Source organism: Apteryx rowi, unplaced genomic scaffold (assembly GCF_003343035.1).
Source record: "Apteryx rowi isolate R43461 unplaced genomic scaffold, aptRow1 scaffold_17, whole genome shotgun sequence".
Classification (NCBI taxonomy): Eukaryota; Metazoa; Chordata; class Aves; order Apterygiformes; family Apterygidae; genus Apteryx; species Apteryx rowi.
Genome location: NW_020447974.1, coordinates 2,295,742 through 2,322,952, shown reverse-complemented (window position 1 = coordinate 2,322,952; position 27,211 = coordinate 2,295,742). Strand labels below are relative to the sequence as shown.

Below are 27,211 nucleotides of genomic sequence, written 5' to 3'. Positions count from 1 at the left end.
TATTGTTTTGTGACACGGAAGAGTGGCATTCAGTGTTGTTTTTTTTTTGTGTGCATACATTTTGACATTGCTTAAGAATCAAAATAAGGTGAAAATACAAGTGTTGAAATAGAATATGCTGGCAAGAATGCATATGTTGAAGACTGGATGACTTGCTGTCTGTTATCTGCTAGGCTGATGAGTTTTTTCCACTGTGTTTAGGTTTGCTGAGTTCTTAATAAATTGCATGCCTGATGAGCTTGGCTTCCATCAGCCATCGTGTTCAATAAAGTGGTACAGCCCATCTTCCACCTTGTGCACCATCTCTGGCAAAGCAGAACCTGGCTTTAACTGCTTGGGGATAAACCTAGGAGGAGTTTGCAGGTGGTGCCACGCTGATATTCATCAGCATCCTTGCTAGTACGGTGGCGGATGTGGAGCACGGCATTCCGGGAGTCCCCAGGGAGCAGAGTCACCTCCAGGACCTCTTAGCAAACCAGACACTGCAGAGCAACCTGAGTCCTCTGCGTGGACTCCAGGGTAGGCAGAAAGGAAAGTTGCCTTCTGTCCTTCAGACATGTTAAGATGTGTTCAGGATACAAGCCAGTAAATGGTAGTGGTGTGTCTCTGTTGTCAGGGCAGCACAGGTCTTCACACCAGCTCTTAGTTGTCAAATTTGATCCACAACTGACTGCAAAGCTGCTTGAAAGACGTACAACCCAGGATGCTGAACACCTGCCATGGTAATCCTTGGGGATGCTAGTCCCAAAGGCTGTGTCCTCATGCTCTTTCTGAGCACGCCAGTTAAAAAAAAAAAAGAGAGAGAGAGAGAGAGAGAGAGAAATCCCTAAGTGATTAGTTTCTTCCTTCCATTATAAAAGTTACCAGGGCTTTGGGGTGACCTGCAGCAGAGGTGTTGCTTTATGTACCTATCAGAAAAATCGATAGTAGGCCAGGGCATGTCTGAAGTATGCTAAATGCTTGTTTGCTTTTCTTCACTGTGATTTTGTTTCTCTTCTGCTTCGTTTGCAACTGCCGTGTTATGAATAAATGCAAACTTGCTTTCATGTTTATATTGTCTTTGCTGAGAAATTCCTGTATCAGTTATCTGGATAGGAGAAAGTTTGATCCATAAGCTCTTCAAACGTATCCGTGTTTTTGCAGATATCAATGAGTGTGAAATTGGAGCCCATAACTGCGATAGACATGCCATATGTACAAACACAGCGGGAAGTTTCAAATGTAGCTGCAGCCCTGGATGGATTGGAAATGGCATCAAGTGCACAGGTGAGGGTCGTGCACAGGTGAGGGTCATGCACAGTAATATGTATTTCTAAGGTCTGACCAAAACTGAGTCCCAGCAGTTTTGGAAAAGCAATACTACACCTACAAATTGAGAAGACAAATGTTTATCATGCTTGTCAGGTCAATTTTACATTGTGTATTGGAGCACAAATTCTCCACCATGCTAACAGTGAAATCAGCATTATCTCCTGTTTGGCTTGTGAGATGGTGGAAATGGACTAGACCATGGAAAGGGACAGTGTGTGTCCATGATGGGGGCTCGTGGCTCATGGGAGGCGGGGAGAGGTCTCTTGGTACTCCCTGTGAAAGCAGTTTAGCCTGGCGAGCGCCCTGTGGCTTCTTCACTCACAGTTTTCTTGTCAGGCGGCTTTGCTGGATTGCAAATAAGCTGTGCCTGCTTTTCCAGGCAGATGACCCCACATATGTTTGGATTTTATTATGGAAGATTATTTAAAGTAGAGCTTCTGTGTGCCATACGCTATTTAAAGTTTGTATTAGTGGTGTGTTTTTTAACTAATGTTGGGTTTTTTTTGTTGTTTTGTTTTGTTTTAAAGATCTGGATGAGTGCTCCAATGGAACGCACATGTGCAGCCCACATGCTGACTGCAAGAATACAATGGGCTCTTATCGTTGCCTGTGTAAAGAAGGTTATACTGGAGATGGCTTCACTTGTACAGGTGAGCTTTCTTAAGAATGAGACAAGTACCATGCTTGAATACCCAGCTGACAGATAAGCTTATTAGTATTACAAATTAAACACAAATATCAGTGCATTAATGTCCACAATGTAAATTCTGTGATTTTGTGCTGGAATATAAAGTGTGGATCAATTACAGGATGAGGATTGCGTACTTTTAGGTCTGGTGCTCCCCAACACTGGTTGCTATTTCAGAGGAGAGTGCTTGATTTCTGCAGCAGGTGCCCGAAGAGGTTGTGAAACCTCCATCCTTGGAGATATTCAGAAGCCAGGTGGACAAGGCTGTGAGCAATCCGATCTAACTTTGAAGTTAGCCTTGTTTTAAGCAGAAGCAGGACCAGACCTGAATTAGGCTACGATTCAATGCCAAAAAAAATTTTGAAGCCTTTGTCTCTTATGAAATTATTCTCTGTCACCTTTCATGTTCTTCTATTTCACATTAATTGCTGTGACTTGAAAGAAAATATTGTGTATTATACCTAGTCTAAAACAGTCACTTTTTCCCCTTGTTAAAAACAAAAGTTTTCCATGAGCATTGAGAGTATTGAGCATTAGTAGGAGTGGGTAAACATTAAAACAACAGTTGATGGTATAATTAGGCCAATTAATAAACCAGCTTATTGGCTGTCCACATTAATATTAGAGTAATAGGGCATCTGTATTAAAATTACTTTGTAAAATTGCTTAAAAATGCCCGTTCTTCCCACAAGTGAGTATGTGCCATCTGCCCTCTTCACTGCCTTATCTGGAAACATGGTATCAGGATGCAGTGCTGACATGTAGGATGGTGGTAGTTACTTCTGAAACCTAATACTATCAACTGAAAGTGTGATTATAAAACATCACTAGAGAGATGTTTCCCACCCACACTTCAGTCTTCTGCTCTGAAGAATGGATTAGCTCATGTAGGCTTAGCCATCAGGAACTCTGCTGTTACCCTAAGGATTTTGGTGTTGCTGTTGAGGCTACATGTAGAAGGTGACCCTGTTCAGAGTAAAGCCACAGGATAGGCAGCTGCTGGGCCAGGTTTTCAGCTGGTACAAATCAGCAACACTCTATCAGCCAGAGCAGTTTTATGGCATCTTGAAATCTGGCTCAGCAGGTTTAAGGCTGAATTTGAATTATTCCAGTTTAGAAATAGGCACTGGGACTCTGGTTAATTCTTTCCGTATAATTTACTCTTGAATCAGATTCAGCTGTTTTAGTGGCCTTCACAAGCAGAAGGCCTTTTTGTTCATTTCCCATATGATGATTTGTAGGAATCTAGGAACTGCATCTTCCAAACGAAGCACTTCCTGAGTTTCTGCCCCCCTTTTTTTTCTTTTCTTTTTTTCTTTTTTTTTTTGGACTGCTTACTGCTCCTGACTTCAAGAGGTAGCTGGAACTCAAACTTGGGCATGCAAGTGTTATGTAAGCCTTCTGCCAAAGCATGCAACACTGGCCCTGATAGGTGCTAGCTTTGCTTTCCAGTCATGGCCTTTTACAAGCTCTCACTGCCAGCCAGACTTTGTTGCAACAAGTAGGGTGTTTTTATGTTGTATAAAATGTCGGCTAGAGAATAGGGGCCACAATCTATCTGCAGGGCAGCATAGTCCGGTAGCAAGGCTGTTTTTCTCATCAGCTGTTAACCTTCGATTTAATTTTGATTGAGTTATTTTCACCTTGCTGCCACTTTTCGTCAGTATTTTCTGTATTTGGCATGGAGACTGCCTGTAACCTTATGTTTGCTCATTGCACAGTAAACCTTTATTTCAATTGCTGCCTTTAGGCTTTGCTGTAGTAGAAACAATAGCGATAATAAAATTCACATGCTCTATCTGAGTCTAAATTTGACCCAAAGTACTACCTTCAATTGTTACTAACTGTAGCTACATTAGCAGTCTGTACCTTTCACTGATTTTCCTTTTGATTAGAAGTTGTATTTTCAATGTGCAGAAAATACTCTAAGCTGTTATGTGTGATGGGCTCTATGCATAAGCAGCTTGTGGTTTCTTCTGCAAGTGTTCACAGCTAATGGAATAATTAAAATTCTCGCAACACTGCATACTTCAGCTGAACCAAACATCGATGAGGAAAACATGTTTACTGTAATTAAACTTGCACTTTCTCTTCCTTTTGCAGACCTCGACGAATGCTCAGAAAACTTGAATCTCTGTGAAAATGGGCAATGCCTCAATGCCCCTGGAGGATATCGCTGTGAATGTGATATGGGATTTTTGCCAAGTCCAGATGGGAAAGCGTGTGAAGGTAATTCTCTGTAAGCTTTGAACAACACTCAGCAAATTCTGCCGTAATAATATTTTACATATGAAAATATTACAGTTGGTTACAGTTGTGGTTGTATTGAAAACTGCATGAAAATTGTCAGTAATAGTTGCTTTTTTTCAGTTTTATGCATCTGGGCACTAGGATTTATTTTGGACCTCTTGTGGAAAGAGAGAAGTTTTTTGGAGAGTATCTTATCTCTTATTTGTGGGTCCGGCTGGTGATCCAAATGGCATTTTCATCTTAGCCGATTTGTTGCAAGTTCTTCATTTTATTTGTATCACTTAAATGGAAAAAGTCATTACTTTGTGTTGATGTATGTGGAGATTAGCTTGTATGCAGAAAGGCACCTGCTCCTCACTCTCTTATAGTCAGTGGAAGGACTCCCACTGACCTCTGCAGGCTTTGGCTCTGAGTCCAAACCTGCTGAAAAATACTGCTTTGGTAGCTAATACAGTGGACCTGCTTTGAGGATGTCTGTGAAGTGCAAAATCAGAATTTGAAGCCTTGCAGAAAGTTTATAAAGCCAAAAAAAAAAAAAAAAGGACTATTTGTTTAGTTTTGAAAGCAAGTTACCAGTTAACTCTAAGTCCTTCATTAGAGCTTTGCATATAAAAAAATCAAATGGTAAAGATGCTGTCAACATGATTAAGGTCATAAATTTGATTGCAACATTTGAAATCCGCAGCTTTATAGTACTGGTCAGTTAATTCAGTCAGGAAGAAGCACCCATATCAAGTGACATACTGTTAACTCGTAGGAATGGGTATTTGATAGAGTTCATAAGTACATCACTATAAATAGGCTTTTTGCCCTGGAAAATGTTCTGTGTGGATTTTTTTAGTAACTTACAAAGAGAAATAAATTATGAGAGTGAATTTTTTGTGTAAACTAAAACAATATTAAGTTTCATAATGTCATGAAACAATTTACTTTCAAACAGTATAATCTTTAAGCTAACTTTAAATAGCTTATACAGAGTCTAGCTCCTGTTGCTAAAACAGACTTTTCTTGGTGTCTCAGATGTGCACACTAAATGCAACATTTTAAGGTCCTTGGTAAACACGCACTCTCTTTTATTGTATCAAATCAGTCATTCTTTATGCAGTGCATAGAGCAGTCATTACAGATTGAATCAGATACAATGATTCAGACAAAAGGCCCACAGAAGTTGGGTCCAGGTGCCAAACTCAAGATCTACATTTTACAAAAATCTGAAGATGAGAGTTAAATTCACCTTTCTGCATAGGCTTTTGCTTTGCTTAAGTCCAGCTTTCTGCAGACGGCTACTGGTTTAGCATGAACTTCACTTTTAAAGCGTATCTTCTGCCATGTTTAATTTTGCTACTTAGCAGGTTGGCCCATTAATAAACTCAGATTGTTTCTGGTATGGCTTCTGGTGGCGCTGGAAAGAGCCTTTTGCCCAAATGAAAGGTTACGGATTAGGTCCTGTACGCTCCAAGTATAGATCTCACACGTAATTTTTTCTGGTGTTACATGGTGTGCAGGAGCAATTGGCTTCCAGATCCAGGTTTGCTGAACCTTTTAGCAGTTCTTTATATATATAAAAAAGATATGTGAGCCTCATATTTTTCCCCACCTGTTTTTTTTTTCTATCAGATATCGATGAGTGTTCACTTCCTAACATCTGTGTCTACGGTACTTGTCACAACCTCCCTGGTCTTTTCCGATGCGAGTGTGAAGTGGGTTACGAGTTGGACAGAAGCGGTGGTAACTGCACAGGTAAAGATAATTTTGAACAAGATGCTTTTAATTTTCTGTTAGTATCATGGTCAAGTCCCTAGGAAATTCTTTAACAAAGCTGTAAAAATCAGACTACATATAGGAAAATTCATACTTCCCCACTGTATAACACAGAGAGAAGGATCAGCAGGGCTTGGACTCAGATGGAGACTGGTGGCCTTTTCTACACTCCTCTCTCCCTTTCTTTGTGAACCTCTGATATTCCACTGGATTAAGAGAAGGGGAAATATACAGCAGAGATAACACTCCTGTCTGTCCCTATCTCCTAGGCAGAGATGCGTTGTGCCCTGTGGTTTCTGTTCACAGTAATGTATGATAAAGTATGAACTTGTAATGTATTTTTCCCTTAAGTTTTTTTGAATACTTCTATATGACTTTTAATTCATAGATAGGTTTTCCAGTAAAAACAAGTTTTTTCTGCATGAAATGATGAATTTGTCACAGACAAGTGTTCTACTTCTAAAATGTGCACATGCTTTTTAGAGCTTCCTGGACACCAGTATCTGATAACTAATGGATTTGTGGTGGTCAACTTACTATACCTGATATATTGATGGTTTGAACTGTCACACTATTTGCTTACCACCTGCTGTTTTTTCTTGCAGATGTTAATGAATGTGCAGATCCCACAACCTGCATTAGTGGCACATGTATCAATACTGCTGGTAGTTACACCTGTGAGTGCCCTCCTGATTTTGAGCTGAATCCCACCCGAGTTGGATGTGTTGGTAAGGGATCATTCCTTGTGCCATTTACAAGTGAAGTTGTGCAAAGGGGCTGCAGTGCTAACTGGGGATAAAGTCACAGGTCATGCACAAGGGCTGGAACAGGCTTTCCAACTCCCACCCCACTGCCCTTGGCTTAGAAATTATAACAGCGCAGTGGGAATGTGTCCAGAATAATGTAGTGTTTCAGCAATGCCCGGCTGCCAGAACCAATCCCTTGGGGCTTGTTACAGCCATCCACAATTTAGAGCAGACATGAGACAATTTTAAATTTCAACAAGCTTAAACCAAAATCCAGCTGGCCCCAAGATGGCAGGTGAATGAAGCTGTGGCGTAAAGCCACTCATGCTCTTGGAGTGTTGAGTGTCGCTTGGCTAGGTACTACTTTCATGACCAATGGAAATGCTCTTGTAAGTGTTAGATTCAAACTGCTTGGTACTTCTCTGACATTTTTTGGCTCTCATTTGTAGGTGTAGAAATGCTCCTCAAATTCAAAAGTATTTGAAATTCCTAACATTTAGTAGATGCTTTCATACATAGTACTTGTTAATGTCAAGGAGAGGAGAAAGCAACAGGTTTCTGGAACTGAAAGGAGGTACAAACATGGATGAGAATGTGTATCAAAATGAGAAAAGACCTGACTGTACAGCTCTTGGTGATGCTGAGTACATTCCCCAGTCAGTGAGCAGTCCAGCTAAGCCGAGGGATGGGACACTATCCTGTCTGAGGGGGAAAAGATGTGTTCTCTTGGACAAAGCAAGTTACTTTGCTAGGCTGTTCAATGAGCGATGAAAGCAGTTAGAAGGGTATCCCTCATCCTGAGACGATGTGTTGTGATTTATTTGACATTGTATGGTGTTTGACATTATTTGCAATTTGAATAGATACACGATCTGGCAACTGTTACCTGGACGTTAAAACTCGTGGAGATAATGGTGGCACCTTCTGCAGCAATGAGATTGGAGTGGGTGTTTCCAAGGCCTCTTGTTGCTGCTCCCTCGGTAAAGCTTGGGGGGTTCCCTGTGAACATTGCCCGGCTGTGAACTCAAGTAAGTTGGCTTTCCTGGGTTGGACGTGACAGTACAATGTGTCTTTTCTTAATTTATCCAGGTAGCTCAAATACTTGTGTGATCATTTACTGTATACGTGCAGGTGACATTTTTGAAGAAACACACAAGTCTTAATCAAACTTTACTGTTTTTTCAATAAGCTTATGTAAGATAACGCTCCTGAATAAGTTTGCTGTTATGCATAAAACTTTACATTATGATATTCAATAGGAGTTATTGATATTACAGAATAAAACCTAATGTTGATGCTCTGTTACTTTATTTTAGATAATTTAAATCTAAAGTAGCAATCTGATTCGTTTTCAAAGATAATTTTGCTGAAAATATTTCTACTATTTTAGGTTCATAAATGTATTTTGTTTTCAGCTGAATATAAAGTTCTTTGCCCTGGAGGGGAAGGATTCCGACCAAACCCTATTACAGTTATATTAGAGGGTAATGTTTATATTTTTTTATTTTTTACATGTCTAGAATTATAAAATTCTTCAACGAATGTTACTTTTTCATAGAATGAAATAATATTTGTGGTTATGTTCAAATAGATATTGATGAATGTCAAGAACTGCCTGGACTTTGCCAAGGAGGAAAATGTATTAATACATTTGGTAGCTTCCAGTGTCAGTGTCCGTCAGGGTACTATTTGAATGAAGAGACTCGAGTGTGTGATGGTACGTAGACTTGACTTTACTAGTTTTCTGCTTTTGTTCTTATAAAGTGATGACAAATCAACATGCAGAATTAATCTGTCTCTTAAAATAAAAATAACCAGACCAAGCAGGGTAAAGCTTAAGGGTGGAAAAATTGAAACAGGCTGAAGTCTTGCATTGAAAGATAGAAAGCTCCTTCTTGACTGTGTTGAAGTACATGCAGATTTTTGTTGAGAATGACTAGGTTTTCATTGAAAACAAAAGATCTGAAAATTCTTGTAAAAGTTAAATATCATTTCCTGACCAGCTCTAAAAAATAGCTTTTCACTAATGGTTAATGAATAAACAATCAGATAAAAAACAAACTTGCTGCTTGAGTTTGCTGGGCTGGTTAGTGTTTTAGTGCCTTTTATCTATTGCTTATTTTCTCTCCTGCTGATCTGAATGTCCAGCTGAAAATATTTGTTGTACTTCAAAAAATTTTGCTTCCCCCAGCACAATCAATAGTATATGTTCAGCACATTACATGCACCTGTCAGGTTGTACTGGATACAAAACTTTAAACAAACTCCCAAATCTTTGATTTCCCACTGTCCAGACTGTCTTCAGCCTTCCAGACCATTAATAATGTTAATATAGTGCCTATGATGTGCCCAGCACTGCAGGAATGCAAAAGACTCGGGCCTTAAATTAAGGCAGAAGAAAAAGTGCTTCATCCATATTACACTTGCATAGCTCAACAAATGGTTGCCTATTTAAGAGGAAATCTATCTATGTATTTTTTTTTTAGTGATATGTCAAAGCTAGTTTAAAATCATAAGAGACAATTTTGGACTCTTAAGCTCCTAGTTTGACTTTTTTTTTTTTTTTATTACAAAGTTTAGAGTCTCTTGATGAAATAAATATGTCATCACTTGGTGGAAAGTCACTCATTTTCTGCAAACAGATCTGAACCATCTAATCAGTCTGATTTAGCCCTATTGCTAGTTAGGTAGGGCACTCCACAAGGAACAGCTTTGATTCTCGTCAAGATCTGGGAATACAGGATAAGATCCTCAAATACTTTTTTTGTGCAGCGGGTGCAAAAACCAAATCGCTGACTCTGAGCCGTCTAGACACACCAGAGTTCCTGTCTTCCTACCACAGCTGAGCTCTCCATGGCCATCTGTGCCATGGCCTTCTCTTCTATGCAGGCTTCGATCTGCCATGACCTCACTCAGAGCCCCTCAGTTATCCTCTGCGAGCATGTTCCTGCCCTGTGCGTTGCTGAGACAGCTTCATTCTTGGAAGCACAATGAGAAACTGCCATGGCCACTCACTGCCTTTTTGTTCTCCTCTAGATGTAAATGAGTGCGATACCCCTGGCATTTGTGGACCTGGCACATGTTACAATACTGTTGGGAACTACACCTGCATCTGTCCTCCTGACTACATGCAAGTCAATGGAGGGAACAACTGTATGGGTATGTTGTGGGTTTTTTTATTTTTATTTATCTTTATGCTTTGGGGCAGGGCTTTAGCTGGTGCAAATCAAAATTATTCCTCTGAATTCAGTTAAATGCAAGAATTAATTAAGTAAAAGATCTGTCTTATTTCATTAATTTATTAAATAAGCCAAGGCAGATCATTTTTAACACAGATCTTTCAGCACCTCATCAGAACTTCTCCTTTGATTTGATATTTTCTGTGTCACGCCCTTCAAGTTTCACTCAGCTTTTCAGCTAAAAGCTTCTGAATTTGAAACACTGCTGAAATTACCCAGTCTTCACAGAATGAAGTCACAAACTGTGCACAGCTTTTAAGGGGAACCATAAACAAGCTCATGTTCTTACAGTGTTGGGCAAAAGGCCAATATCAAATCCTTTGATGAGTCTGATCAGTGTTAGAGCTGTGATGGGGACACTTAAGCATTTGTGTTGCAAACACTTCTTTTATGTACATACTTTTATGGTAATATTCTAGGGACAAGCTTTTCTGTAGTATTTTACAGTGCTACAGCACCTACTTGAAAGGATTCTGAAAAGTACATTATTTAAAGGAGGTAACTTCTAACCCCTTAAGGTTTCATCATCTTTCATAAGAGTTGCTAATGCATTGGCCTGGGTTTTTCTTCATTTTTGCAGATATGAGAAGAAGTCTGTGCTACAGAAATTACTATGCTGACAATCAAACCTGTGATGGCGAGCTGCTCTTTAATATGACCAAGAAAATGTGCTGCTGTTCCTACAACATTGGACGTGCATGGAATAAGCCTTGTGAACAGTGCCCTATCCCAAGCACTGGTGCGTTTTTGCATTACAAAGCTGTTTGAAAGCCTGGGTAACATGGTGGTTACTACTAGCAGATATAGCATTGTTAGAGAGAGATGCTATGTTCTTTTCTGCTTTCTTTTATTTGTATAAAATGAAGGGATTAATTACCCTTTTTGGCATGAAGGTGATCAACCCAAACCACAGAGAAGGCATATGTTTATGTCCTTTTGGAGTGGTTTGTGCTTAAACTGCTTGGCCATGCCTGCTTTGTGACTAAGTTAATCCATCCCTTTAGCAAAGGCTTGTAGATCAAGGACTAAGGCTTGGCATAGCTCCAAAATACAGTATAAAGTAATGCTTGAGCTGTGTGTATGGCCTCCTGATTAGAGCAGCCATGCGCTATCCAGTCCTTGGCCTGAAATAGTTGTGCTGTGTGACCGCTGATTGTCTCAAAGGGCCTTTCTGGTAGCCATGGGGTTACAGAGGGTACTTCAGGCTCTTCTGAGAATGATCCGTGTCAGGTGGCCAGATATGAGATGTAGGTGTTCCTGGGCTAATTGTATGGACATACGGGACTCCTCTGCACTGGGTAAGACTTTGCAGAGTTGAATCCAGTACACCCCACTCAGGTTCAAGGTGGCTTGGTTCAAGAAAAAACTTCCTAGACAATTATTTGGATAATTTCCTTCTTATGGCTCAGGTTTTTAAAACTCATATCTGGACTTGTATACAAAAATTCTAATGCACTGAGATAAGCATATGCACAGCAAAACCAGGATGTGAGCTCAAGCCCTCTACATCTTTTTGTTTGCTAACTCTGGTGGCCTTTGAATGAGGCCACAAGGCTGTGAATCCATACAAAGCAGATCACACAGTAAGCCTTTGGGAGGTGTCTGCCTACCTCTACATGCCCTGTAGGTGCTGAAAGAGTAGAAGTAGAATTTTCTTGGGCAGAGGATGTAATGAATTTTTGATTGTTTATTAATTTAAAATACTACAACTGCTGCTTTACTTTCCTGCTGCAGATGAATTCTCCACACTTTGTGGAAGTCAGAGGCCTGGCTTTTTCATTGACATTTATACAGGATTACCAGTTGGTGAGTTGTGATTTCTGTTGTGAACTAAATTTTATGTTGCCTCTGTGAGAGGGAAAGGGAGGGATTGTCTTCTCAGTTATTTTTTCTAGGGGAGGAATAACGACTAAAGGATGCAATGGAGTTCAACCCTCTGTTTAAATTTGAGCCTGCAAACTTTCTGCCTAGCTCCTCCTAGCTGGCAGCAATGATCATTGCTGCTTGTGATCAAGGCAACATAAAGCTGTAAAGAAACTGTAATCAAGCCTATTTGAACAAGCTACGGATACCAAGAATAAGAGGTCTGGGAGAAAGGCCAGTCAGCATCTGCTTTAAAAGGAATTAGGAGTCTTTCCTTCAGACTAAAGCAGAGATTTAATCTGACATTTCACACCAATCCCCCTGTGTATTGGTTTGACACAAAAATCCTTTTTGCTGTTCAGTTGGAATATTTCTCACGTATGTTTTTGTGTGTAATGTTTGAATTGTGAGTAACAAATTGCAAAACAAAAAGAGGGAGAGAATGAGGAATTCAAAGGCAAGGATCTGAATAAATCCCTGGTGGGACTTCCTTTTGTTTTTATTCACACAAAAATGCAAATACGAAGCAGATAACCTACCCTGTAAAAAGCAGAGAGACAGCATGTAGGCAGTAATCAGGTGCTTTAGAATTAAGCTGTTACTGTGATACAGCATCCAGCTAGCTGGATGGAAATATTTCTAATGAAGTGCAGAAAGAAATTAGAGAAATATACAGTTTTATTATTTACCAGCTCATTTTGAAGGGGCAAAGTTTCAAAATCTAGCTCTTAGCATTTATTAGCCAAAATCATTGCCAGTCTACTGTAGCAAATTGGGCCATTCATCAACAGAAGGTAGGAAGCACTGAAGTATTTGCCCTGATGTCTGCTTGGTCACAATCGAAGGTAGCTATATTCAACCATACAAACTCATTAGGATATGGTATAGCGTGGAGATCTTGGATCATGCTAACATGCATAGATAAAAGCTCCACACATAGTAGTTAGCAGGAGTGCCAGGAGTGTTGCATTTGGCCTGGCGTGCCCTGTCATGCCATAAACCAATACCACATACAACGAAAGGGCCGGTCCCTTGAAACGACCAGCATGACCCAGTGCGTGCATCACTGTGGTGAGACTGGTGCATACCCAGCCTTACACCGTGCGAACCACAGGCTCTCCCTGGTGCTTTATGATCTTGGCAGGTGTCACTAGGCTGCTTTTACTTAGCAGCTCTTCCCGTCTCTTACATCTGTAGGTGTATGGCATGGGAACAAGGCAGCGCCCACCTGACAGGTACAGTGCTCTCTGCACCCTGTAATGTTTGGTTACAGTCTTCACGTGATGTTACTGTTCTGTTGTTATCACCAAGTCCTACATGCTTACTCAAGGTGATCGTTTCAGGGACGGAAGTAGTTCTATTTTTATATATCTCTTATAACCAGATGACTAAAAATTGCAGAATCTAATGTAGGAAATCAAGGGTTTGATCTTGCAGCAAAATAAAAAAAAATACATTAGTTGCTTGAAATTCATATTAGCAGGTCAGTTCCCATCGTGTTCTCTGTGTTGTGTACATCACTGCATATGACAATTTTTACTAAAGGGAAAGGCTTCTAGGGAGTCTTGAAACTCTTTGCTGTGGCAGTAATGTTAAAGATACATAATCGGTTACTTAACCCAGGTAGGAATAGAGGATTGGCAAGCACAGGTCATCTGGCTTGATCAATCTAATTAACAGCATGGTGGCAGTACTTAAAATGTTATCTTGGTACTTTCAAACTGCTGCAGAAAAACATGAAAGTATTCTCAGATTAATAAGGGTAGAACAGTGTAAAGCAGAGTTCTAGTGTTTGCATTCAGTCATGTTCTCCTATATCAAACTGAAGATCACAGGGCCTGAAGTAACCCAAAGACAGTCACATTCTCTCCATTCCTCTCTTTCCAATAAGCCCACTGTAACAATAAGGAAGATGAGGAGGCTCGTCAAGGGGGTGGTGGCAGAGATGGGGAAGGAAATGTGCTGCTCTGTGCCTTCCCTGTGGCAGGAAATATTTTGGCCACAGTGGAGAGTCAGACCCTGAGGAAATACCTTTCCACTATTTGGCATAACTCGCTGTCTATTAGAGCAGTAAACATTCTGATGCTAATATTATACATTTGATAATTCTCATATGAATAAATGCATAAGGATATAGTTCAGTAGCAGAGGGTTTAATGAAGTACCATTTGCAAGTATTTAAAATGTCTCTTCTTGCAGATATTGATGAATGCAGAGAGATTCCTGGAGTGTGTGACAATGGAATCTGTATAAACATGGTTGGCAGCTTCCGGTGCGAGTGTCCAGTGGGTTTCTTTTACAACGACAAGCTACTGATCTGCGAAGGTATGGTGCTTAGACCTTTTCATTCAGAGAAATGGGATTTCACCAGCTGACAATTCAAACACTGGCAAATCTGATGTACTTGCAAGGTATACTTATCAAGGGAAAAGACTGTCGTCAGACTAAATCTGTGTTATTTAAGACTTTTCAAGTTCTTTTGCATAGAAAATACCAGATTTTCCATCTGACATCAAAGTTCTTGAAAGAGCGTGAGTCAGCAGTCATGGGAAGAAACGTTTTTCACATTTGGCAGTAAAGCCAAGAAGAGGGTAGTCTTCCTGAGTCAGATCATGAGAATAATATTTTGTTATTCCAAAATATTTTTTATAACAAAACAAAGATTTCTGTAAATACTCTAAACACATGATAATTTTTTTTGCCAATTTAAACATTTCCTAACATTGTATTAGTCAGAGTCATGGAGAAATTAAAGACAGTAGTATGAGTTGCATTCATTCTCTGGTGTGGTTATGAGACTTACTAACTAGTAGCAAAACAGATACTGCAAAGCAAGGCATTGAAAACATGCACATTAGCATGTCTTTGGAATAAACCCTCTTAAACACTTGAATTTCATGTCTTGTTTTTGAAATCTCATGGACCAAATTTACCACTGCTGTAATTTGGTTCAGCAGTTACTTCAAATATAAACATGTTCTGCATGCTTCTTCTAAATGAAATATAGTTACATTTCTAGGGAAATAAAGCAGCTGTGAGAGACTCCAGTGACAATGAGGGTCCCACTGAATTTGGCCCAAGCTTTTTGGGAGGGCTCTGTCTCTTCCCTGTGTGTCTGTGCTGTTGTAGCTCAATGCAACCCACTTCCGAAGGGAGCTTCCCCAAGGCAGCCAAGGCCAGCACCACCACAAAAGCACTTAAACTCCTCTCACTGGAAAGCAAACCTGGGCCTTAGAATATGAGCAGATAAAAGAAAACAGCTAAGTGATAAGCAAGGTTGTTTGACAACTCATCAGCAGATCCATGAACCAAGTCCAAGTCGGCAGCATTTTCAGTAGGTTACAGTGACTGGCCACCTGAGTGACTTCACAGGATAGGGTCTGCTGGGCTGTGTCTGTTTGCAGATACTGTTTAATGAGATTAGAAAACTGCATTTAAGAACCCTCTCTYCTCTTTTTTTTTTCTTTTTTAGGATGATGTTGATACACTATAGTCAATATTTATTGTTAGAACATGATCTTGGGAATCATCTCCTAAACTGTGTATTCCTCTAAGAGGGGTATTTTACAGGTGTCTCCTGGTAGCACCATCTCCCCTGTAAAATACCTCTCTCCTTCCATACGCTTGACATCGGGGGCTGGCAGCAACGCAACCAGAATAAAACTTTACTTTCATGAATCCATCTTGAAGACTGAGAAAGCAAAGTCAAATCCAGTTCCCATGCTTTTTTTTTTTTTTTTAATACCCTTTTACTTCTGACTGTGAATTTGTCTTGCACCATGAGACAAATTCTTACTGTCTTACTCTTTCTAAGTAACTACTACTTGAGGTATTGTCTCTCAGCTGCTGCCTGCTAGTAAAACTTGCCTGCGATTGTATGGCTATGCTGAGTGGGTGCGCTTCACTAAACATACAGCCATCCACAAGAAATCAACCAGGACTGAGCTTCCCAAGCTATAAACACAGACCAGTATCACAAACRGAAAATGTGCCATTCATCCATCTACTTTGCACAACCTTAAGTAAGGAAAATTTGTTAAAACAGAGATTATACCATACCAATTAGGGACATACACAGAGCTAATAGGTGAGTTTTCTGCTTTTTAAAGCAAAAAAGAATGTTTTTGGCATTGGAAATGTATTTTTACTAGTTTTCCTCACTTATTAGCATTTGCCCTTTAGGTTATTAAATGTAAAAGGTTGTTGCCTGAAATTTGGAGTTGCTGTTCGTATTGAAAGCTATTAATGACCAACATGGATCTTGATCCTGTGTTATGATCAAGGGAGATCCTCATAGTCTCCAGGAGAGATCTGTTTGGGCACAGCAGCTTACTTATGCTGAGCACAGTGTAAGAATGAAATCCACCCAAGTGAAATGTTGCAAAGGACTTTCATGGGCACTCCAACATCTTCAGAAAAATGTTATATAAATCCTCTAAACAGAAATATGTTTTAGGAATGGAACATATGGGCTTGGGATGATTTCAGGGGAGTAGCCAAATCTGACTAAATATCTACTTTCATCAATATATTTATTTTTATGAATTAAAAAGACACACTTTTATTTGGGTAAGAGAATACTCATTTAAGTTAAAAACAAAGAAGTTTTCTTCTCTTTCTAATGTCAGCTTGCAGTAACAATCAAATGCCTTTTTGTATTAATAGATATTGATGAATGCCAAAATGGACCAGTGTGTCAACAGAATGCAGAGTGTGTCAACACAGCTGGTAGCTACCGCTGTGATTGTAAACCTGGCTACAGGTTCACATCAACTGGCCGCTGTACTGGTGAGTATTTCTGGTTTGTTTTGTGTGAAAATTGGCAGAAAATAGTAGCTTTTAAAAGAAGTCTGAAAAAGCCTATCTCCTCTTCAGGAAGATGTATGTTGTAGTATACCAGATGATGTTTTCTGGGCTTAACGCCTTTTAGGAGATCCCACAAGCATTCTGCTCATGTCCCAGAAGACTAATGGACCCATTCTGCAAAGGCAGAAATGATTAGTCACCTGAATAGGTGTTATCTTCCACCTTATCCCATCAACCTCAAAGGTTTTTGTCTAACCCATGTCATGTCTGGGGAGGGAAGACCAAGATGATTCACTGCCTCTAGACTAACTGTTTTCTGACACTAAAAACTCAGTTGCTTCCCAAAGAGGGAGCACGTGGTATTTTCCCCTTCCTCTGCCTAAATTCTTTGATTTTTATTGTAATTTGCTAAATGTGTTCCAAAACTTTATTTGCCACTTGTATTTTCACTTAAAAATCAATGCTTACTGGAGTCTTCTACTGATAAGATGGGTTTATCTGCTAGGCCATATGCAATAACTAACTTAAAAAGCTTATTGTTAAACTTCCTAACTTTTCTATATATTTAAACAGGACCCTGAACATTATTTTTGAATACTCACTGAGTGGAACTGCAGTTCTCTAATCTATTTGCTCTTTCTTCTAATATCGTAGCCCAGAGAGGCATTCATGTTATCTTGATAATTTGAAGAAACACAGAGATTTTAAAGAGTGCTGTGAGCCAAACAGCCATTAATATTATATACATTTCTGAGCAAAATAATAATTACAAAGGAAATTGGTAACATTTTCCTTGGGTTTTTGCTTCTGAGTACTTGAGTTTTAGGAAGTGCACTTTTCCCTGCAGTACAGTTTCTCATTGTTTGGTGAGACCCTCGCGGGAAAAGGGTGTAGGGGCAACCAGAACACTACTATGAGAACTAAAACTTTGTTTTGTTAAGCTATGCAGCAGTACATGTAAATATTCAATATATTCCTAATGTAATCGTTATTATGCCTTCGTTACGGTAGTACAGGAAAGCCAGGGAAGGTTCTGATACGGGTTACAATACCCAACATGAATTGGCACAAACAATAATACTTCCCTGTATTTTGCTCTTATTTTATATTTAGTGAAAATAAAGTTAAACAATTAGAGTCAAAACAAAAATAGTTGATAAAGTACTTGATCCTGCAAAGGAAGGAAATTCCCAACCATTCTACTGAGAGTGAAGAGTGCTAAGCACCTTGCAGGATTGGATCAGCCTTGCTACTACATGGAAAATGATTACACCCTAATAGCTTGTATGCTGTTGAAGCAAAGCTATGATATATAGTAGGCACTAGTATGATGAGTACTGCATTTATCTCACTATCAGAATAGCATTCTTCTGGTGCTATCTGTTGTGGTATAATAAATAATTTTTCCTATAAACTCATTTGTGACACTTAAAAGAATTCCGCCTCCCAGTTTTTAAACTATTCTCATATTCAGTGTTTACCCCAAAAGAAGTGATTTTTTTTTCCCCCAGGATTTTAATTCACTGTTCATTTGCCCACAGAACACCAAAGAGAGTCATAGTCTTTCTTAGTTCCCCCTCTCTTAAGGTGAGAGGATTAGGAGCTCTGAAGATAGCATGCTATCCCTCATTGGCTTTCTTTTGGCCTCCTTCAGATTCTTCCAATCTAATTACCAGCAGCGCCTTTAATAGTGTTGGGAGAGCTTGGTCCTCAGTGAACATCCCTCCAAAGTTACTAATAGCCCCAGTTCACCGGGAGTGATGTTGGGGATAGGGGTATATATGGATTATTGGTGTGCTGAGGGAAACATAAAGAGGCAGTGTAGAGGCAGGCAAAGGAGATTTAGTACATGCATTTCTTTGCAATTAGGAAGAACCTTACTCTTATTTTTGTGGTGAATGGAGGACAGCTTGGTGAGAAAGTGCATCTGCTTTCCTTAGACTACATATGAAAGAAAATTTCTGTACATTAAAATCTAATAGATTCTAATAGAAAACTTTAGCCATACCTCAGTTCTTGTATTTTGGAGCTGCAGAAGACAAAGCACCAGGAAGCATATTGAATCAAAGCAGCTCTTGTTGGTGAAGAGGTCAACAAAAAGACCTCATTTGATTCATATTCCTGATTTATGTTATGTAGAGAAATCTGCTGGACAGCAAACATTTTGTTCTTTGATGTTTTATTTTACTTACTATTGATAAAATCCTGAATTCTAGCTGACGTTATTCATAACGAGTAGCAGGAAGCAGTCAGCTGTGGAACTAGCATGATGGATGCCCTCCTATTATAAGGCAGCGTGGTGGTAGGATGTTTTTTCCCACATCTCTCTGCAGAATTATGCAGCTGCTGCTGGCAAAATATCTTCTGGCTTCATACAGCAGTAACTCCTCTTGCTGTTTGAGCTTATCATGCATGCCCTAGTTGTCTGGTTTGCAGGGTCATCGCATTACATGAGGCATAGAGGCTTCAACACACATGTACATATGTAGCCATTTTACCTCTGCACAATAAGTAGCTAAATCCATGAGGGGTTTTGTCTTTCTGTGAGTTTAGTGAGACAAGTGTGGGATTTATCTCCATTTCTGTTTTGCAGGAATTCTCTAAGTTGATCAAGAAGGTTGATTTATAATCAGGAAGACAATCAAATATGGCTAAAAGCAAGTAATTGCTTTCATTAGAAGGATATAAACTCTAATGTATGTGTAGCTTTCATATCTGCATATCTGCTACAAAGTCAGTGTAAAGCACTCAAAGCTCCCTGCACAATTTCATGTCATTAATTCTGATTTTCAAGGCTATGGTGATGTGCCTTCCCTCTAGCAAGAAACTATGATTGGTAAACATAATTTTCACACAAGATTTTTTTTTCAGCTCTGCAAACCTTGAAAAAATAATTTACAAGCAAATAGCCCATTTTCTGAGATGTACTTAGTAATGCTCTTTTCATTAATAAACTAAAATGTACTATTTTAAATGAAGACTGGATTTTCACTAGTGTGATTGCTACTAATAAATGTTTCCAGCTCTGTAGTTTAGGAGGCTTAACTTTCCGTGTGCCTTTTTGTTTTCAGATCGAAATGAGTGTCAAGAAATTCCCAATATCTGTAGCCATGGGCAGTGTATTGACACTGTTGGAAGTTTCTACTGCATTTGTCACAATGGATTCAAAACCAATGATGACAGAACAATGTGTATAGGCAAGTATATCAAATTAAGCTGTACTTACACTTAATGACTGTCTTAATGGAAGCCCATTTTCTCTGTTGTGAGAAGTTGCATTACAAGAACTTACTGTGACCTAGTTACCACCAGGCAAAAACACCGTAGCTGGCAATTAGAGATAAAGCTGATAATGAATGAAGAACAACTCATTCAAGAAGAGCAAACCTTTAAAATGCATATCCGGTGTAAAGAACAGCTAATGCTTTCATTTTTCTGAAAAATGTTCCATTCTTAGAATTCTCCTAAGTATTTTGTCTCGTTTATTCCTGTGAGCAGGAAATCTAATATATTAATATTGCAGTGCAGTAATTGCACACAGCTTACTTGTTAACAGAGTAAGTGAAGAGTAGATTTCCTGCCAGAGAACTGCCCTTTTCAGAAGCAAAGTCATCTTAATAAAGATCGAACTTTTGTATTTAACCCTTTGGTGGCTGTTAGTATAGCATCTGTTGTCTGGGTAAGAAGAGGAGATTTCAAGCCTCTCATGATCCAAGATTGCTTAGACTTCCCTTGGGAAGAATGAGATCAGAGCTGTAGGAAGATAAATGACTTTTGGACCTTTGATTATTTTTTTCAGATATTACTATCAAATGTATAAACCTGTGTAAAATCTTCTTTTGGGGAGGCACAACAATTAATCTTTTTTCCTTCTGTTTGCTCTATGTTACCAGTGGATTGTTTCTCTTGTCTGTGGGATAGTTGGTAAGGCCTTGCATTCCCCATCGATGATTAAAATTCTTGTTGCTATTTCTGCTCTTTTGTAGATATTAATGAGTGTGAAAGAGACGCCTGTGGCAACGGAACCTGCAGAAACACCATTGGCTCTTTCAACTGCCGCTGCAATTTGGGATTCATCCTCTCACACAACAATGACTGCATAGGTAAGGAGTACTGAGAGCAGTTAGTGTTTCTAAGATTTTCTGTTTCTAATGGAATTAACATTAGTGCCCTCTTCTCCACTAAATTAGGTTCCCGTCTTGCATGGTCTGTGGATTAGAGACAAAAAAATGTTCCTCTCTTCAAAAAAGGCCTCTCTGATTAGGTAGTCCTCACTTTCTGTAACTACTTGAGTGTTCGTGTGTGAAATATGCAATTCCTTTTTTTTTTCTTTAATCTTGCTTTTTGATGGAAATATCATAACATAGACAAATAGTGGTATTTTTTTCTTCACTTGCTTTTGAAATAGGGAATGATTGATGTATTATCAGTCTCTGTGCTGATATAGTGTGAACAGAACTCTCAGTTGCCCAGTTTTACTTGTTGCGGGTGTTTCTCATGTATCTTTCAATGTTATTTTTCTTAGATGTGGACGAGTGTGCAAGTGGAAACGGGATGCTCTGCAGGAATGGTCAGTGTGTGAACACAATTGGATCCTTCCAGTGTCTGTGCAATGATGGCTATGAGGTGGCTCTGGATGGAAGGACTTGTGTTGGTGAGTGTCTTGGCTTAGGGCAGAAAAAGTGCAGCAAACGTTGAACAGCCATTCTTGAGTAAAACAGTGAAGAAGTCAGAAAAATTCTCAGGCTATCATCACTATATCTAGCAGAAGAAAATGATGGCAATGTACTGCAGCATTTTTTTGACAGACTTGACTATTGAACATACAAGCAAGCAGAAAGCTTTGGGCACTTTATGCTCCTTGGTTTCTGCCCTCTGTGAGATGCAGTTACTTTGTTACCCCTTTTCTGCTTTGTGCGGGATGAGCAAGTACTGATTGCCTAGCCTGAGAAATCTTTATTCTTTCTTTTAATGTTGTTAGCTAGATCACGGATGAGTCTTGTCAAAGACCCAAGAGCCAGAGGACTCCTCCCCTACTCCTGGAGAATTCCACCTTTAGTTTGGTGGGAGCAAAATTAAAGCAGCCTGAACAGCAGATTTATTGAGATAATTTATTTGAGATAATTGCTGTTGCTCTTCTCTTCTTTCAGATGTCAATGAGTGTGCATTGGAGCCTGGAAAATGCTCACCGGGCACATGCCAGAACTTGGATGGATCATTCAGATGCATTTGTCCTCCTGGATATGTCCTGCAAAATGACAGATGTGAAGGTGTGTTTATATTAATTCTTCTGTCTGTTTTCCTAGCTACTCACAGTTATTGCCACTCTCCTCTGCATCTAAACACAGGTAGTGATTCTCTTGTGGCAGTGTACAGTTCTGAACTGTAGCCTGTGTCTCTGTGAGTCACTTATTCTCAGAAGAAATCTCACCAAGTTTTGTTTGAACCAGAGCTGCCTGATCTGATCCCAATAAAGATATCATCTCAGGTGGTTTGGCTGATGATACCCTAGTGAGGTGTGCCCACTGCATGAGGTTTTGAAAACTATTCCTCAGTTTTACACATGTATTTCTTGTCCCTCTGTCTGTTCTTCTGTTGACATTTGTGATTTCAAATCTGTTAGGTTTCAAAGATGATGTAATGATACGTTTTATGTTGTACAGCTGCCAGCGTAGACATTTTTATTTCTCATCTCTTGAATTACTTTTCCTATAGACATTGATGAGTGTGTGGAACAGCCAGAAATTTGTGCGCTAGGCACATGCAGCAACACTCCAGGCAGTTTCAAATGCCTGTGTCCAGAAGGCTTTGTGTTATCTTCCACGGGAAGACGATGCCAAGGTAAGTTCACTCCCATTTTCTGGCATTTTCAGGTTTGTTTTCTGTTTTATAAAAGCCTTATTAGCTGCCTGTTTCTAATATAACAAAGACACTCTAGACTCAAACAGTGTTTTTCACAAGGAGAACGTGGTAGTTCTGTACTTGTGGCGAGGTGCTGTCTGGCCCTAACATCTGTTTGTCATTAAAGAGAACATTGCAAAAAACAGGGGCAAAGATAATGTTAAATGCACCAGGTTAAATGAGGAAACTGTGTTGCCCTGCATCCCTTTCTTGCACCCCTGGAAGAAACATTGCAGCTTCCTGGAACTCTGTGTAGACTGTGGTGTGTTCGACCTAGAGATGGAGCATGAACACAGAGAGGAGACTACTGCAGTGCAGTGCTAAAAGCAGCATTTCCAGGAATAAGGCTGTTCTTAGCGCTTATCAAATTATCTGTAACACTTGCTATATGCTATTCCTCTCCACAAATGTGTGGGTGGAAAAAAGATCGATGGAAAAAATTTGAAAATGGTGTTGTGTGGATGATAAGAACCAGTCTGCTTAGAAAAGATTGAAGTGCTTTTGTGGCTTCCAAAATACTGCATACACTGTTCAGAGCCTGAGCAGGGGCGCTAAGACAGTGATCAGATGCTAAAAGCTGAACATTTGCTAATGAAAAGCTGCAGGTTGGTTTATTCTGTGGGTAAAGAATAAGCATAGCAAATTAGGGAGAGAGTTATTTTAAAGACTTTGGAAATGATTAAATAGATATATCATTAAATGTCTATACACAGTGTGCACAGTGGGAACCACTGATGAGTAAGACCTTTATGAGGACCTCTGTAGTTATACTTGGCACAGAACAGTGATGCTTGTTGACACCATAGTGAGTTCTTCACTTCACAGTGGGCTAAATGAAACTGTGGTTTTGGTAAAATGAATCCAACCTGTAGTAAACGTTCATCCAAGTCTCCAAACCACCATGCAGTTTGGCACAGCTACTTCCCTCAACTTTGTGAAAGTAGCAGGGCTGTTTTAGCTGTGCTTTTGTAGCTTGTATAAATGAGGTTTCTTTAAGCTGGGGATATTGTTCTCCTCAGGTGAGGAGAAATCACCTCCCAAAACAAACAAAAAATTAAAAAGGCCTAATCTTATCCTTTATAAAAAAAAAAGACCCCTGTTTTATGCATAATGTCAGAAGAAAATACATGCTTGTGAACTTAGAGAAATGTGTTTCTCCCCATCCCCTAAAGACTGTTTTTTGAGTATCTCAAGCCAAATAAACTTTTGTTTAAAACTTCCCATTACCTAGAACTTTTATAAAGTCTGGACATTGCTCAACATTGATACTGCAGCCAGAAAACTGGATGAGCAGCTGCTTCCACAACTGCCCCGATGCTGTCTGCCTGCCAACCCAGGGAGCTGCCAGCTCTCTGCCTGCTGGATACTTGTGGTCTGTGATCTCAGCTCTGCTCCAGCATCTTGTTACTCGGCTTAAAGGAGTAAAATGTAGTGCCACAGGGCCAATTCTCTTAGTTTGTGTGTACCTCAGGAGAGGATGAGGAAGAAAAGGCCTATTGGAAATAGCCTCTGTCACTTTAATTCAGCACAACATTATCTTTACAAAGTGATTCAAATCTTTTGACTCAAGTGATTCTTAATAATAATGGAATATAAATAAATTAAGCCAATGTTCAGCATTTATAAAGAGGAGGAAGCAAAGGGAGGGGTAAAGCCCTTCTGTTTCTGCCAAACAGTGGAGGAAAACTCTTCCTCCTTTTCCCCGCCTGAAGTAGGCAGCTCTATCCCATAGCTTTCCTTCACTGGGATAGAGAGCTCATCTTCCTCTTCATATCTCTCCAGTCAGAGCCCATAATGATCCTTCTTGATAGCCTCAGATGAGAGTTGGGTGTTTTGTCATTGATTTTTTTTCCTGTAATTTTGCAATAACACCTAAAAGTAAAAACTGTGATGAAGTCAATCTAACTGTGTATAACAATACGTTTTTGTTTATGCAGATCTGAGAGTGAGTTACTGCTTTACCAAATTTGAAGATGGAAAATGTTCTGTGCCGAAGTCCCGAAACCACTCCAAACAAGAGTGTTGTTGTGCCTTGAAAGGACAGGGATGGGGTGATCCGTGTGAACTCTGCCCAGAGGAAGCAGATGGTGTGTTATTAAATACTTTACCTTGGTGTTATGATAATCTCTCAGAACGGAAAGAAGGTTGGGATTCTTAGAAGAAGAAATTAGGGAAAATAATTTTCCAGCGGTGTTCAACCATAACAATTGCCAGTGATCTCTGTAGATGCCTTTGCAGTTGCAAAAAAGGTCTCTCAAGAAATACATATTCCATGTTTGCTTTGCAGATTTGTCGGTGTGATTAGGTGGAGAGTATAATGCTCTGAAGGAGTTAGATACTAAAATCAGAGGAGAGTGTTAGGTCCTTGATAGGTTCTGACTGTACAGATCTGCCAGACACAAAGGAATTCCTCTAATTGTAAGGAAGTATAGGAAGTGGCTCCATAACATGAAATCTCTTTAGTTCTTTTAAGAACAGTAGAACTAGAACTGGATCCACATATCAGTCCCCATGTCACATTTTCTGGCCATGTTTTATTATTAAAAAAAAAACAAAACTCATTCTCATCATTGTGAAGGACTTGCAAAAAGAAATGGCATAACTGCGGCCCTGATGAAGGAAAGGCTCCCTACCCAGAATTGTGCTAAACACTTTCCTTTTTACTATTCTTTGTAAGAATCTGACTAACAAGGCATCAAAAAAGTCAACAGGGCTTTGTACCCTTGTAGTACAATTTAATTCTTAATGACACATGGGTTTCAGCAATACGTTAATATAGTTCATTTCATTAATAAATCATGTAGATGTTTTGCAGACAATCCTCCCCAAAGCCAAGGGGGGGGAAAAAGAGATATAAGATGCACCAGTTGCAATACTCCTTTGAGGCTTATTCTCTGTGCGTGTCTCATTCAGTTGCCCCTGGAGTGTTTGAGCCAAAGTCGGTTGGAAAGGCATGGTACACTTCACAGCATTTCCTTGAAGTGTCATTTCATATATTTTTCCCAGTCCAAACTGCTCTCAAATGATGAGATCATGGCCATTTTTCTCATCTTTTAAAAAAGAAAAGGCTTCAAGATATCTGAGCCTAGGAAATTTATGTCTTAGCATGTCCTGGGCAGTGTACTCAGTTGTTGTCTTTGACATGTTCTCCACCGTATCGCACCCGAATGCAGGCTAGCAAACCCGAGCACACGCACCACTTGAGTCCCCTTCTGAAGGCTTGAGCAAGTGGTACTGTTTGTGCTGCCCAGCGTAGGGGGCTGAGTTCCCTGCTCCCTGAGTAGCACTATGCTAGGCACCTTGTTCTTGTCAGTGCACAGTGTGCATCTATATTTAACTTCCATGTTGGACAACCTCAGCAAAGGTTAGCTAGTGTGTTTCAGCTAAAGAATAACATAACATTTGTTCAGCCATCTCTAAGATTGTATGTACTGTAAACCTCTTTACAGCCTATTGAGATTTCAAAGCAAAAAGTTGCGTCTTGGGAAGGGTTCTATTATGTTCTGAGCAGGGTCAATAGAGCAGATACTCCACGGTGGCCTGAGGTGGCTTGAATTACTGTCCTGTGTCGCTGTATCCAGGGTACCGCTTAGAGGGGAGAGGAAGGAGGTTACTTTCATATGCAGGGCTTGTATTTTTTGTTTAGTGTCAGACCAAAACTATGTGGGTTTTTGAATCTGAATGACCTTTGTGATCACATTGTATTTTGGTCCATCAGTGTGGAAATTTATGATTTCTTAGATAGTTTAATGCCCGGAATATGCTAGGTAATTCACAGAAATAAGGAAGTACATTCTTTCTGCGACAAAGAGTAGAGAATGACTGAAAAGACTTGCATCATCTTTAAGTCTTTAAAAACAGCTCAATAAATCCTTGTGGATTTGGAAACTGTGTGGTAACTTCAGTCTAAGCTGAACCCAGAAATTATACTCTCAGCCTATCTGTAGTAAAATTATTGCTTACTGTGGAGAGGTTGAGATGCTTTGAACAGCTACTAACTAGTGACTACGAATTAAATTGTAGAAAATCTTTCATTTACAAGAGAAAAGAATGCAGTCATTGGTATTGTTACATTTTTAATGGAAATACTGCATTAGTTTGCTCCTTAAAGGAAGTTAAATAATGCAAATTATTTGCAGGATTTTACATATATGTACAGAAGATAGGGTGAAATATAAAGTGAGCATACATTTTTTACATGTTTGTAAGACCAAATTAAGTTATAGGCTTACATATTATATTTCTGAATCTGCACATGAGTACATGCACATGGACACATATACAAAAACACACTTAAGTGTATTAAAATAGTGAGGAGTGCTGCCAGTATCTGACTGGAAGGATGAATCACTACTAGTGGTTCTGTAGCTCATGGGTAATGTTGATTGCCAAGACAGAATTTAGCATATGGTTTGACTTGGGTTTTTTTGGTTTGTTTGTTTGTTTTTTACAGAGGCATTCCGGCAGATTTGTCCATTTGGAATTGGCATCCTTGTTGGACCTGGTGATGCAAGGCTGGGTGAGTGACTGAACTGTATGTTACCATTGTAGCATTAGTATGCCATTTTCTACCCATAAGCTATACTCCCTTTCAACTGGAAAGAACATCTCTGCAAATATTTCCAAAAGCCATGAATCTTAGAAAT

At 39.5% G+C, this 27,211-nt stretch overlaps 1 protein-coding gene across 1 annotated transcript in view; it reads left to right on the top strand.

Moving 5' to 3' along the window:
- FBN1 (fibrillin 1) overlaps positions 1 to 27,211 on the top strand; it is a 146,730-nt gene that overhangs the window by 102,674 nt on the left and 16,845 nt on the right. The window contains exons 30-49 of the mRNA XM_026060519.1: positions 1,144 to 1,266; positions 1,839 to 1,961; positions 4,103 to 4,228; positions 5,867 to 5,989; positions 6,616 to 6,738; positions 7,620 to 7,784; positions 8,172 to 8,240; positions 8,348 to 8,473; positions 9,793 to 9,915; positions 10,576 to 10,734; positions 11,730 to 11,801; positions 14,058 to 14,183; positions 16,524 to 16,646; positions 19,736 to 19,861; positions 20,651 to 20,767; positions 21,190 to 21,318; positions 21,815 to 21,934; positions 22,380 to 22,505; positions 24,503 to 24,652; positions 27,019 to 27,084. Coding sequence (XP_025916304.1) covers positions 1,144 to 1,266; positions 1,839 to 1,961; positions 4,103 to 4,228; positions 5,867 to 5,989; positions 6,616 to 6,738; positions 7,620 to 7,784; positions 8,172 to 8,240; positions 8,348 to 8,473; positions 9,793 to 9,915; positions 10,576 to 10,734; positions 11,730 to 11,801; positions 14,058 to 14,183; positions 16,524 to 16,646; positions 19,736 to 19,861; positions 20,651 to 20,767; positions 21,190 to 21,318; positions 21,815 to 21,934; positions 22,380 to 22,505; positions 24,503 to 24,652; positions 27,019 to 27,084 — 2,415 coding nt within the window. The remainder of the gene's footprint in view (positions 1 to 1,143; positions 1,267 to 1,838; positions 1,962 to 4,102; positions 4,229 to 5,866; positions 5,990 to 6,615; positions 6,739 to 7,619; positions 7,785 to 8,171; positions 8,241 to 8,347; positions 8,474 to 9,792; positions 9,916 to 10,575; positions 10,735 to 11,729; positions 11,802 to 14,057; positions 14,184 to 16,523; positions 16,647 to 19,735; positions 19,862 to 20,650; positions 20,768 to 21,189; positions 21,319 to 21,814; positions 21,935 to 22,379; positions 22,506 to 24,502; positions 24,653 to 27,018; positions 27,085 to 27,211) is intronic.